We start from the raw sequence: 14,234 nt of genomic DNA, 5'->3' as shown, positions 1-14,234 counted from the left end.
AGTTTTGTATTGTCTCCGTTTTTCCTCCATGATTCTTTCACATGCAGAGGGGTGAGTTTTATAGGAACTTTGCTGGCACCAAAACATAGGTATTCTTTCATTCATCTTGTACTGCACCAATTCATCATCTGCCCATTCTACCAACCAAAGGAAAATCACACAGGGAGCTGACAAGTGCTTGTATTAACCAAATGAAATCACCTCATCTGCCACCTAAATGAATACCTACTGACCTCGTGTCTTTGGAAAACAGAGTCCAGTGTCTTCTGTTGGACTGCACAGATTTTGGTCTCCAGAAAGGAAAATCTCAACCCACTATAAAATGGGTAGTCCAGTATGAGGTCTCATCCCATTCAGGAGAACCAGAAGGTTACTTAATTTTAATTCGCAGAAAATGCTGGGAATTGCTTTACCAAAGCAGGAATCCAAGTCCTATAGACTTCTTTCAGACTAAAGACCAAGATGAACCAAAAAATCCACTCCCAATTTTATTTATTTGTTCTCTCTCTTGCATTTCCTCCTAAAACCCCAAAAACCTCCATTCCCACCCAACTCCAAAACCTATCACAACCAAGCAAAAAGCAACCCTCTGGCCAAATCCATGCACTTTGTTCTGTTTATTTCATAAAAATAAGCTTGGATACTTTTGAGTTAATGTTACTTACTGCTTGTTGATTTTTAAATCAGTAAAATCAGTTCACACAACACAGGATTGTCTTTGGAAATTTTTTTAGGGGTTGGGAGATGTCAGAGGGTAGAGTTAGAAAGACAAAATGTTTGAAAGCATTTTTTTACTCTACTGCCAAGATTTATGTTATATAAAAATACAATACAGAGCTTAAGTACACGAAATTTTCTCTTTTAACAGCTTTTCCATTGAGCTTTGAAACCATTCATGGAAGCTGATGGCAACGTTCTTGTAAGTATACTTGAAGCTATGACAGCGCTATTGATCATCTGAAGAGGTCGTATGTTGGGATTATATCCTTGTAGTCACAAAGACCATGAACAGCATAAATGATGCACAACAGCATCAGTATCCAAACAGGATCTTTCTTATGGGCCAGCTCAAGCGGAGAGGTTGCCCCAGTTCTGCTATAAGGATAAAATGAAATCTACTTCACATGCCTGCTGCTAGCAGTGCCTTCACTTCCAAATCCTATCCCTCAATGGATGACAGAACTGTAACCTAAGATACATGAGCTTAGCAAAGGTTTTTCTTAGCTGCACAGTCTAAACCTTGGAAAGCTTAAAGAAAATGCAGCTCTATAGAATGTATCCATTGATCATAGCTGCCTTTGGTGCCTTCTCAGACTCACGCATTGTGAGTAAAACTTCATGAGACATGAAGCCTGTCTTTTAGTATTAGCCCAATGCACCTGCTTTTCCATGTAGACTTTTTTTTTCTTTCCCCTGAAACAGCCTCATATACCTATATTACCCCATTTTTATTCCTGGAGAGTTTGCAGGCTGCCCCTGACCCAGGACTCCTGGAGCCTCTGATGCAGGTCTCTCTGACTAGGAAGGGTCAGGAGTCCTTTAAGTGGTGTTTGGATCTGCCCTGAGAGCAGCCAACAGAGCTACCAGGTTGTGCAGCTGGGTGTGAAGAATGAGTGAAATAAGAGGGCCTCCATTGAACTGTGGGGCTGTAGCAGTCTCAGACATGGTGGTAGCACGGCAGTGTCCCCAGAACGTGTAGAACAGCTGTCCCTGCTAGGAACAGCAGCTAGGGCAGAAGTTTCCACACGGGGTGGCTGCAGCTCTCCAAGTCCCAGACTTCAGTGGGTGTCGGGAACCTTTCCCTGAGGCCAAGAACGATGTCTCTTGGCCCTGCAGGCCATCTTGGAGGAGCTGTGCTGGGAAGTGGAGGAAGTTTGGGAGGAAGTGTGCAAACTGTGCAGCATTAGAGAAAGTGGAAGGGAGAGAGACAGACTCTTCTCTGAGACACAGCAGCGTGAAGACAACCAGTCTCCACCTGCAATGGAGAAGCAGGCAGTGTCTATGTCCTCTATCAAAGTAAGCAAAACCTCTGGAGAATTGGAAAGATGGAAGTTGATGACTTCTTGTATCAAGAGGAAGCTCCTACCTCATCTAAGAACAGATTGACTGCCCTCATAATTGAAGAGGAGCCAGATGTGTCCCATAGCAAAGGGCGTGGTTCACTTGAGTGTAAACCATGCTGGAAGAAAAGGTGAGACCCTGCACTGTGTGACTCCCTGCTGCAAGGGACAAAGGACCCATCTGTAGGCCTGACCAACCATCCAGAGATGTTTGCTGCCTGGGAGGGGCCAGGATCCAGGATGTTGTGCAGAGACTGCCAAAGCCTGTCCAGCCCTCTGACTTCTATCCCCTGTTGATATTCCTTTTGAGCACAAATGATACTGCTAGGGGAAATCAGTATGTGCTGGGGGCCGTAGAGCTGGAAAGTAGCTTTGCGGAGAAGGACCTGGGAACCTTGGTGGACATCATGAGCCAACAATGTGCCCATGCTGCAAAGAAGGTAAATGGTATCTTTGGCTACCTCAGACAAAGTATTGCCAGCAGGTCAAGGGAGGTCATAATTTATTCAGCGCTGCTGAGGCCACCACTGGAATGACTTCTCAATATAAGAGACACATGAAGAGCCCCAATGAAGGGCCTGAAGAATAATGAAGGGACTGTAGCATCTAAGATATGAGGAAAGACTACGTGAACTGGGACTTTTTAGCTTGGAAAACAGGCTTAGGAGGGCTCTTACCCATGTGCATAAATAGGGAGGATGCAAAGGGAGGGACCTCTTCTTTGCAGGGAGGATGCAAAGAAGAGGTCATGGTTCAATGGCCAACATGGTGGTGGTGCTAAGTTGATGGTTGGACTTGATGATTTTAAAGGTCTTTTCCAACCTTAACAATTCTCTGATTCTTTTCAGCAGTGCCCAATGACAGGACTAGACGTGATGCACACAAACTAAAACACAGGAGGTTCCCTCTGAACATCAGGAAACGTTTTTTATTGTGAGGATGACTGGGCACTGTCACAGGTTGCCCAGAGAGACTGGGATGTCTCTGTGCTTGGTGAAATGCAAAAGCCATCTGGAAACGGTCCTGGAAAACCAGTTTCAGGTGGAGAGTGAACTTAGATGACCTCCTGAAGTTCCTTCAGTGTTAATCATACTGTTACTCTGTGGAAAAAAAGGACATCTGAACTGACAGAAGCTTCTGCTGAAGTTGTCACTTCTCTCACACGTTTTTACTCATCACTGGAGCCTGCCTGGCATGGAAGTGGCTATGAACAATGCACAGTTGTACAGGTTCCTTTGCAACTCACTCATGGTGTGTTTGCCAAGTGCAGGAGTTATAGATAGCAAGTTTGAAGTCTGTGTAGTTCTGCAGGATCACTAGCCCATGCTGTTCAGTCCTTAGCAAACCAATGAATACCAAAATAATTAAAACCTACTCTTTATTGCCAGTCTTGCACAAAAGTGTATGTTTTGCAGTTATCCCAGAGCTTTTTGAGAGCTATTGCTCTCAGGTTTCTCTTGGTAAGAAGAAATAGAAATACATCTGAGGTTCTTGGCTTGTTTTTCAGTTGAACCTGTGATAAACAAATAAATCTCTTCCCATTAGGAAATTGAAAATTGTGAGAAAATATCCACCATTATTAAAAGCAAAATCATGACATTTGGTTTAGTTTCAGATTGTTCCACTGACTATGTCTGCTAGTTATAGTACATGCACATCTGAAATTGCTGCTATACCCTGTGTTTTATCGGTAACAATTCTGCCTTCCACAGTTTTCTCTTTGCTCTGCACTGGTAAGAATCTCTAGAAGAGTGAAACTTAAGAGTATCTCTTAATCAGTGTTCACCCAAGTCCACTGATATAAAGATTATTTTTTTTTATAAAAAGTTTTCTTTTTATAAAAGAGTTTTCAGTGAAGGAAACTTTAATTCACTTCTTGAAAAAAGGTTTGCCACTGGAGACTTGCTAATGTGTTGTATTCTCATGGAAAATTGAATCCAAACTGTGCTGGTGAGGCATTTAATGAATTTTGTGGTAGATTCATTTAAATATAAGTTTTCTATTGGTTTGAGATGAAAACTGTTTTACTGAAAACTGTTTGTTTATTTCATAAAGTATCTATCTGACTCCAAACACTGTGCTTTGGAGAAAGAGGCTGTTTTTATTTGTTTATAGATCAACAAAATTTGAGAAGGCAATTTTGTGAATCATGCTGCATTTTATTGCTGCATTTGGGGATAAGAGGTTTCTCTTGTGTGGAGCAGAACACATATTTTTTTATAGGATGAAGCTGGGTTTCTGAACAGCACTAAAACACAACCAGAAGTTGCAGAATTCCAGGCTTAGTGCTAATTTGTTGAAAATTTACCTCAATTTTCAGGAATACTTGGAAAGATAATGAGAAATGTATCTTAATTTTTAAAAAATTTAATTAATCAGTTATTTTGTTAGAGATTTACCACTGATTTTTTCCAGGCAGACTAAATACAGGTCTGGCTGTGAAGAAACTGCTCTTCTTTCCACCATTAATTTCCCAGCTCCTCCCACAATATATGAAGAAAAGAAGGTTGGTTCATCACCCCTGTCAACTTGAAGCAGCATACCATAATTGCTGCAGAATAATACACATAAATTTGTAAATTATTTTAGCTAGCCCAGGCTGTTACTAGGTGATCTGTTTTTGCCTCAGTCTGATATAAAGTGGGACCCAAAAGGATGTCTTATATAACATGGGTATTAGCTCTTTCCTGACACATGAACAATAGACCGTGCTATTTTTTTTTAGATCATCAACAAGGTAAGTGGAAAGATTACTTCCTCCTCAGTTGTGTAGAGAGAGCCACATCCTGTCTCAGTATTGCGCTTCTTTTTTATGACTTTACATTGGTTAGAGATTAAAAGACCCCAATATAGTGCCATGGCAAAGATGTGATGTTGCTTTACTACATAGTTTTTGGGCCAGGAGACCTGGCTCATATTTGTTTTTCTTCATATCATTTTGGATAGCTCTGAAGGAAAGCAATTCGTTTGTGTGACCCATTGATTCCCTGAGGCTGTACATTATTTCCATGTGTCCTAAATAGGGCGTAAGTTTCTTTGGAATGAAGACATGAAAAGGATGGGGAAATAGCAGAATTTCTAATAGAGCTGATGTGTTTTCTTATTGCTTTTCTTTGTGTGTTGTCATGGAGAATAGTCTGAGAGAGCGAGGCAGTGGTAGAATAATAAAAAAACAAAAACACAATAAGGGAAAAAGGAAAAAAGAATACTCAGTGATTAGGCAGGAGTCTGGGATTATTCTTGCCTGGTAAAGCCTCCCTCAAAAGTGTTGTTCAGGTCATGTCAAACAGGCACCAGATAAGCACAGGACTGCGAGACACGGCTCTGTGCTCTGTGGTACACGCTGCAGAGATCCCTGCTTCAGAAAGTTGTCGCTCTTGTAAATACTGATGACAGTGGGCCCTTCTATCAACTTGCAGATGGTCTAGCTTTACTCACTTTTAATTTGCCTGTGAGAAGAGCCATCAAATTTTTAAATGGGATATGATTTGGGGTTTTGTTTTCCTAAGAAGCTGTCTGGCGAGGCGGAGGGGCTACATTAGGGATGTTCGTAGCGTAGCTCTGCAGCGGATCAGGTAGCTAGCGGCTTTGCATAGCAACATTGTGGCCAGCATATTAAATCATACGTCACTTTATGCTGCATTTGTCATCTGGGGGCTTCAAACCCTTCCTAAAAATAGAAAAAAAGTGAATGCTTTAGTTCCCACGCTAGAGAAGGCAAGGTTGGGGCAAAAAGAAGTCAAGTACTTTGTCCGCAATCACATAACCAGCCAGTCTGTCTGGGGAGAATTTACTCTAAAAGCCATACCTTCCATTTTCAATTACCTCCTTTTTTTGTTCTGTGGTCTTCTCTTTTAGTTTCATTTTCTATGTGTTTATGCAGGATTAAATATGTAGACTGCAAATGCATAAATAAATTCAGTTCTGTTATTTTTGCAGTGATAAAATTTCCATATATTTTGTGTGATTTTTTTTCCCTTAAAAATATTATGAAACTATTTAATAGGGAAAAATACATGTTCTGCATTAAATAAAAAAAGCAAAGGTGAAGATCAATTTATTTTCTTTTTCAGGATGAGCTAAATGACTATCAGTCACCTAGCATGTATTTTAATCACCCCATGTTTGTAAGTCCTCCTTATGGAGCCTAATGAAGCGTTAAAATGCTGGAGTTTTAACTTCTATTTTTTAACTTCAAAACACAGAACACAATTCGGGCAAACACAACAAAGTAGAAGCTGTCTGTGCATGTGAAACAGGAAGCAGTAGTAGATAGACATGTGTAATAGGGTTGTGTTTGCTCTTGCTCAACTAGATATACATCAATTTTAATTAACACGTTTCTTGCTTCAGCTGCTAACGTCCCTTCAGCAGCGAGTGGGTTATGTGTTTCCATCCTGCATATACCACCAGCATCACCACCACGTCCTTCTCTGGCTTCCCCCTCCCCTTTCTACACAAATGTTGCAACACAATCTGAAATTTCCTCTTTTCTTTCCTTCCTGCATTTCTTACAGGTTCCTTTGCGTCAGAAGGCAAAAAAGAAAAGTCAAGGTAATGAGAGATTGTTTTTTCTTTTCTCTCCTGGATTCCTCTTTTGTTATTTTCTAAGTATGTCTTATTCTTGGGAGGGTGAGGATTTTGTACTGCTACTCATCTGGTGAAAAGCTGCTTTTTAACTCCACTGATTCTTACACCGATTCTGAGAAAAATGACAACGGGCTGTTCCTTTGGACTAAATCCTTGTGGTATGTTAATTGAATCAAAGCTGGAAATCAGTGAGGTAGAATCTGCTGCCTGCACAGACATCCACACTAGTGGTTTTCATGTACTTGGCATAATAGTTTTCTCTAGCTGACTTAAATAGATGTATCCTTTTCAGTGCAGCTGTGTGAGGGAAAATATATGCATGCTTCTCTTAAAAGGATCAAAGGCTGTATTTTTAATTTACAAAAACTCATGTATGGTTATCTTAGCATTAATTAGTATCTGCATTATCTATAGCTTACTGTTTAATTTCTGAACATCAGCAAGCCTTTCAAACGAATGTGTGTGACTGTCACAGCCATTATAAAACTGAATTACTTCTAAGTATATTTTAAGATATGCTTGGATGACTTGCTGAGGTTCCTAAGTAAGGATGATATCCTTAATTGGCAGCAACATCTTTCCTGGTAATGCAGTTTTAAGCAAGCACAACACTGTATTTTTAATGGCACAGGGTTCTTTATAATGAGCCGACGGAGGATATCGTGCAAAGAGCTGGGGCAAGCCGATTGCCAAGGATGGCTCTACAAAAAGAAGGAAAAAGGAGCTTTCATTGGCAACAAATGGAAAAAGTTCTGGTGTGTGCTAAAGGAGTCGTCTCTGTATTGGTACAGCAGTCAGCTGGTGAGTACAGTGTACAGGCAGCTCCGGGTGCCATACAAACAGCATCTGCTGGGACTGAGAGAGGGGAACCTGGGGTCACAATTTAGGTGCACCTTGGAGGAGTACAAATAACTGGGTTTATTTCTCAGCCCTGACACTTCCTGTGATCTGGGAAGTGTTTGTATGAATTTGAAATATGCAGAAAACTATGTGTTTTGTAGTTCAGCAGGTACTTGTGAAATGTTAACTTGCTGTCTGTTTTGCCTTGTAAAGAGCTATTCTTTAAAGGCTCTGGTGGCATTTGAATTTGAGAAATGTTTTCCCGGATATAGACAACTTGCAAACACTTGTCAAAACTCAAAACAGGAATGCTTCTTCGCTTCTTAATAATTTCATTTTCAGAAATGTCTCTCCTATTTCTCTTTCCATCCCCTTCCACACTGAGATTATTCCGTTTGTCTTCTTGGTTTCTTTCTCTTTTTTCTTCTATTATTTTTCCTATTTAAATTTTTTTTCTCCTTCTTTTCTTTTCTTTTCTTTTCTTTTCTTTTCTTTTCTTTTCTTTTCTTTTCTTTTCTTTTCTTTTCTTTTCTTTTCTTTTCTTTTCTTTTCTTTTCTTTTCTTTTCTTTTCTTTTCTATAGTAGAGGGCATATGGCTTTACTCTGGGCTTCTTTGATTGGACAGAGAGGGTGTCTTGCCCATCCTAGGAAGATTCATATATAGTTATTCCCTTCACTTTGCTGTCTGGCACTGCTACCACTAAAAAGCTCTCACCACATTCAAATGATGGAGTGACAGAGCTAAGAATTAGGGTGTGAAGAGAATTAGGGTATGCCAGCAAAAAAATAGTTTGAAACTCAGCAGCTTCAGTGTCGAATTGTGGATGGGCATGAGGTTCCTTGAATGCAAAGCAGCTGCACTGGAAATCAGCATGTCACAGGCACAGCAAAGAAAGAAAGATTAAAGGAACACTTATTAATTCTTAGAGCATTAAAAAAAAATATCAAACGCAATCTGGATGATTTCCACTTGTTTATTTCCACTGCAGTCACCCCCATCAAAAGTTTTGCTAACTGTTTCAGGGAAAAAACCCCAATGGTTTAAGCCATTAAAAAATCCTCATAATCTAAACAAAGCTTTACTCATGTAGACTATCTCACATTCTCCCTTCAGTTGTGAATATAGTGTTAGTGGTTTTTTTGGGCTGTTTGTTTGCTTGTGTGTGTGTGAGAGAGATTTTTTTGTTTTCTTTTTAAAAATCCAAATAAAAACTTTGACTGGTACTTCAAAATGATATTAACTATTTCTTTTTCGGGTAAAGGAAAGCAACTCTGCTAGTCTTGGGCTGTTGTTTTTTAGGATGTTGTGGTAGCCTGATAGAGATTCCTTTCAAGACTATGCCAAATACATGCATAATAGAAAGAAAATAAATAGAAATATTGGGGAAAAAAAGTTTTGAAAAGGCACTTTTTTCTTTATGCTTAAAATATCTCTGCTTGAAAAACATGGCAAGGCAGTAATACCAATAAGCAGCATTAATACCTTGCAAAACCTTATTGGCTTTTATAAATCTGTTTGTAGTTATACTTTTGGCCAAGCAGTTTTGAGAAAGGTGAACTGGCTGGCTGACATGACTTTTTAGACACAGAAAATATCAGAAAGGAATAATGTTAAGGAGTTATCAAGATGAGAGGAAAAAAAAAGGCAGGACTAGGAAAAGTTTGCCTCTGGGAAGAGAAGAGTGATGGGAGAGGTGTAAATTCCTCCACTTCCTTCATTTGTTCTGGCCTGACTGAATTCCACTCCTGAGATCCAGAGAAACCATGATCATGCTGGTTCCAGTGCTCCTAGACAGCACTCACCCTTTTAGCCCATGCCTACTTCCTGACTGCCACTGACTGCCCCTAAAAGAACAAGGCTGAAAAATAAGTGTCAGTCTCATTCCAGTTTACTTCATTTCCTCTGAAGAACTAATGTAGCTTCAAAATACTGTTGTCTTGTGTCAGCCCTGAGTTCTCACCTATCACAGTTGTGCTTTAAGCATGCTAGCTGGTAGCACCTCTTTGCTTTCAACTTCTGTCGACTCTCACACACTATTTTATGTTAAAGGTTTCTTTGGGCAGCTTAAAGTGCAGCCTCTATTTAATTATAGATTCAACCAGTGTTTGCAGAAGGTCAGTAACTGTGGGGTCTGGAAAGGAAGGAGGGGAGGTGTTCTTTGCTAAGGCCTGCTCTCTTGAATTCTTGAGACCAGAGGCATGCTCAGAGTTGCATGTGGGGTCAATTAGACCCAGATATTCTCACTTCTAGATTGATGAAAGAGAAATAGCAGTGACACATTCACTTGCTTGTTTGACAGGTCTCTGACATTAGGTCTGCTGGCACTTCCACTGTCTTCAGAAAAGTTAATCCTTAGTCCCAAGGGGGTGTACAAGATGACAGTCTCAAGTTCTGTTGAAACAGGAGTCCTGCTTCTCACGTGCCTGAGGCTTCCTGTGACCGGCCCTTTTACAGGGGCTGATGCCAAAGGTGGTGATGAAAGAGTGAGGCTGATGTCAAAAGGACTGGGGCGCACTGGTTGCCTGTAGCTCTGCTTGACCAGTTTGGCTCTGGTGAGAAATGAGCTTGGTTTGTTTGTGGCTTGAGCTTGAGCTTGTTTGTGGCTGTGTGAAAACCAGACACTGGCAACTGTAGCATAGCAACAGGGTGCTGGACCTTTTTTTCTAATGGAGATGGAGAAAATAGAGAGTGGGTGGAATTTGTATGTGAACATGCATTATCCTGGATTTGGGGAGATAACCTCATCTTAATATCATTTTCTTGGTCAAGTTTGTCTTCATGTGCCTCTGAAGCTCTGGATGTTTCTGTCACTCAGGCTTATTTTTTCTTCAAGCCACTCTGGTTCTGGGTCTCTCATGAGAGGCAGATTTGGATACATGATATAGGACTCTTGTGATATTTGCAGCTGATATTTCCTTCAATTTAACATAAAATATTTTGTGAATGCCACAGCTCAAAAGAGTAAAAGAAATAAACAGGTCAGCAATAGCAGATTAGACACCCTGAGAGTCAAGCTTCTCCTTCACTGAAAGAAAGACAGAGAACACAAGCAAATCTGAATAAATTTTCGATGAGCTAGCTGAGGTCAGGGTCCAGTGGTCTCAGCAGGCTTGGGCAGGCTTCCCCTTCCCACACGACCTTCTTCTTTCTATAAAACGTGAGACAAGTAAACTTCTCTTTGCAGCACGGAAGCACTCCCAGTTTGGGGAGGGGAAGTTGTTTGGCCTAGGAGGAAGCATGGAAGGGCTGGTTTTGCAATGAAAACACAGGACATGTCAGGAAATATATCTGGGCAGTCAGAATTTCTGGGTGCATTCAAGAACACCAGACTCCTTGGACAACTGCTCTTCATTAGTGTTCATTTATTCTTTTTGGGTGTTATTTTTTGGTTTTTTGTTTGTTGTTTTTTTTTTTTTTTTTTTTTTAATACCACTCTCTGTAGGCAGCTGCCTTGAAGAGAAGTGTTTAAATAGTACAGTTTGTGATCCTGCCTGACCCTTCAGCTGTTTCAATTCTCATACTGAAACCCCAGAGGGAATTAGTACTCTGACATAGGAAGAGGGGTGATGGGGGAGGATTGTCACATGTAATCTCAGGCTCCTGGCTCTCTGTGCTTGTTTCGACTGCGTTGGATGGTGTTGGCTGGAATGGGACAAAGGACTAAATGCCTCTGTCTGGTGGGTCTTTAGGGTAGCTTGACTGGTTTTCCAAATAGAGTTGAAATAGATTTTTGTAAAATGTTTTAATGGTGGTTGTCATAGGGATTCAGCTGAAAGAAATATAAATATAAAATTAAAGAGAGGCAGACTGTGATCTACTGTCACTATTTGTCTTTGTACTTCTTTTTTTCCTCATTCACTGCATTTGAATTGGTCCTCACTCCAACAGCTTTGCTGGAAGCTGTACAGTTACGGTCTTTTAAAAGAAAAATCTTTTACCTTTGAGTTGTAATAGCTGCTTATGTAGATGAGAAAAAGTCATTGATGTCAGCTGATTGAGCTGAGAGGCTTGGGGACCTATGGCCCAATATAGTACACAAATTATTCACAGTTCTATAGGATGCCTCATTGGTGTACTTGGCAGAGAGAAAAAAAAGACTAAAATGCTGAACTGCTCCTCCAACATCCATAGCGTCTTCTGGGGGCAGTGCTGAAATACTGATGAAGCCATGAGGACTACCCTGATTTGCAGATTGGAGCTCTTCCACAATAACAAGATATTTCATTTTCTAGCACTATGTTTTTAAATCTTGCTGCAACATTGCACTCACTTTAAATGACTTACTAAATCTCCTAAAGCTACAACATTTAGATGATATATTGAGCCAAGCTCAAAAGGACATTAGCCTCTTTCATTGGATTCATGCATTGTGTTTCATAAATAATTTCTTTTTTTTTTGAGTGCAAAGCTTTTCCTGTGAAAAAAATGGCTGCTTTCTTTTTTGCCACAAGAATTTGCAGAGACTGTTGTTATTAATGAGATTATTTTTCTACAACTTGGAATAGCAAAAGCACAGATTTATGTTAGCCTAACCTCCATAAAACCCACAAGAGATAACAGCTTATTCTTTGAAACATCCTGATTAAGTAGAAAATAGGTCAAGGATCTTTGTATCTGAGTTTTTAGGGCTATTTTACAGCTTCACATCAAAATCTGAAGGAATCTTGAATGAAACTTGTGAGTTAAATAACAGCATGCTAAAGTCATGTTAGAGATAACATTTTGGAAGAAAGAAAGCACTTAGGATTTCTATATGCTTTAAATGTTTTAAAATGTCATTTTTATCCTAAGAATGATTAAAAAGATGACTTCCACATGTCCTATTCCTAGGATTTATTTGGAATTCTATTTGCTGACTGAAACAACACCCTTAAGATTTTTAGTGACTTATTTTTCTTTTTTCCTTTCTTTTTTCCTGATAATTCTGAAGCTACATACCCATCAAACCCCTCTTTTCTGTTACATCAATGGCACATTTTAGATGTGTACAAATAGTATATTTCACTCATACATAAAATGAAACATGAATTTTTCTTTAAATGAACAAATATGAAATCACAGACAGAATTAGTATAAAATCTGAAGGCATTGAGAGAGAATGTGTATGTGAGAACATAAACTTTTACCAACTGGAAGAGGCCAAATACTGCATAAGAAATATGGAGTTTCTCTGTTGTACAATTGTTAAAATTAAAGTACTGAAATCAAGGCCTACAGACCTATAGTCATTAGTAATTTAGAGGGCACTCCCCTAATTTAGATAGAGGAATCTATTTTAATCTAATCTAAATTACTGATGGATTAAGTCAGTGGTTCAAGTCGGAGTTCCATTTCTGCATGGGTGGGAGTGTTCCAGGTGGGTGTCTCCACACTGGCTTGTGGGGTGCTGGTAATTCACTAATCCAATACAAAATCCAAACACTCAAATACTTTTGTACATTGACAGTAGAGACAGTGACATATCTAATAGTATTTCATGGACTTAATCCCCTCAGGAGTGCTTTTGCTGCACTCTAAACTGTTATAGGGCGCAGTCTAGACCAATGGTCACTCACTTAAAGATAGAATTGGCTTAGCTGTAACTGCATTCAAAACATGGAAGAAAGGCCAAACCTGTCCCAGACCTGAGTCACTGACTCACTCACCTGATGGCTTACCCAGCGCAGGACACAGATTTATTGCTGCATGGGTACCTGGGTATATTCCTTCACCCAGGGTCTCAGGGATAACTTTTTCTTAAACTGGTAGTATGAATTCCTACTACAGAGAAGCAACTGGCACTGTATGCATTTCTCATCCAGCAGTGTGTGCAATAGTGATTGTTGTACCTCATGGGCAGCTTTTCTGAGTTCAGTTCATGGTATTCTCAGATTGATCTTGGGAACTAAACAGGAATTTTGGTGTTCCAGGTCCACTAAGTGATAATATTTTTAGAACAGAAATGCTCCAATAATACAGTCTCTACTTTTAGTACAGTACAGCCCAAGAATAGTGCTCCTTCATTACTCATCAGTATTTATTTGCTCATCCCTATATATTTAATATACCATGCATCTGGGATGGTATTACTAGGTTTAGTTAGTTGTCATTTTATCTCAATGACTTTAAGCTCATGAAATTCCAACCTGTGGAATGGAAACAAAAGGTCTCCAAGATAGTCATTAAACAAGTTTTACAGGTACAAATACAATCAGAAAGTGTTAAAAGCCCAAGTAGCAAATAAGCACTTTTTCATACAAATATTACAAAATGAAACTTTTTCAGCCCAGATGTGATTTTTTTTCTCTCCTGTACTGAAAGAAAATAAGAAAAACCCCTTCCAGTGATGCTGTGTCCATGTCTTGGAGCAGCAAAACTGTTTATTGGTGATGATGTGAAATATAAACTACTCACATGAAGGTTTAATACATGTAAATGACAGGAATGATGGTTAGGGCATGATTTATTGTATACCAAAGAACAGATATGCAGATGTGAGGGGAAGCCACCCACTGAAGTAACCATTCTGTATTAATATTTCAGTTCTTGGAGATTCATACTTCCAAGCATTAAAGCTCAAAGACTTGTCTTGATGAACATCTTTTTGTAGTCTGATCATATTCATGCGTAATGAGACTTGAGATACTGTCAGTCATCTTCATTTATCCTCTGCCTTTGTAATTGTTGTGTGTATTTTATCTGCTTTAACTCAGTGTACATTTTCAGAATTTTAATGTGTCTACTAGCATGACTGGGAGCAGCAA

General features: G+C 39.6%; 1 protein-coding gene across 9 annotated transcripts in view; it reads left to right on the top strand.

Moving 5' to 3' along the window:
- The window catches only part of IPCEF1 (interaction protein for cytohesin exchange factors 1), an 87,545-nt gene that overhangs the window by 42,862 nt on the left and 30,449 nt on the right, over nucleotides 1-14,234 (top strand). For 7 of the 9 annotated variants that reach the window (XM_038130488.1, XM_038130489.1, XM_038130486.1 and 4 more), the window contains exons 2-4: nucleotides 869-919; nucleotides 6,578-6,614; nucleotides 7,282-7,451. In XM_038130488.1, the coding sequence (XP_037986416.1) occupies nucleotides 896-919; nucleotides 6,578-6,614; nucleotides 7,282-7,451 (231 nt within the window). In that variant the 5' untranslated portion in view covers nucleotides 869-895. The other 2 variants (XM_038130492.1, XM_038130491.1) reach the window with 2 other exon arrangements.

This window comes from Motacilla alba, chromosome 3 (assembly GCF_015832195.1).
Source record: "Motacilla alba alba isolate MOTALB_02 chromosome 3, Motacilla_alba_V1.0_pri, whole genome shotgun sequence".
Classification (NCBI taxonomy): Eukaryota; Metazoa; Chordata; class Aves; order Passeriformes; family Motacillidae; genus Motacilla; species Motacilla alba.
Note: the sequence above shows the minus strand (reverse complement) of the source record. Positions and strands in the feature narration are given on the sequence as shown.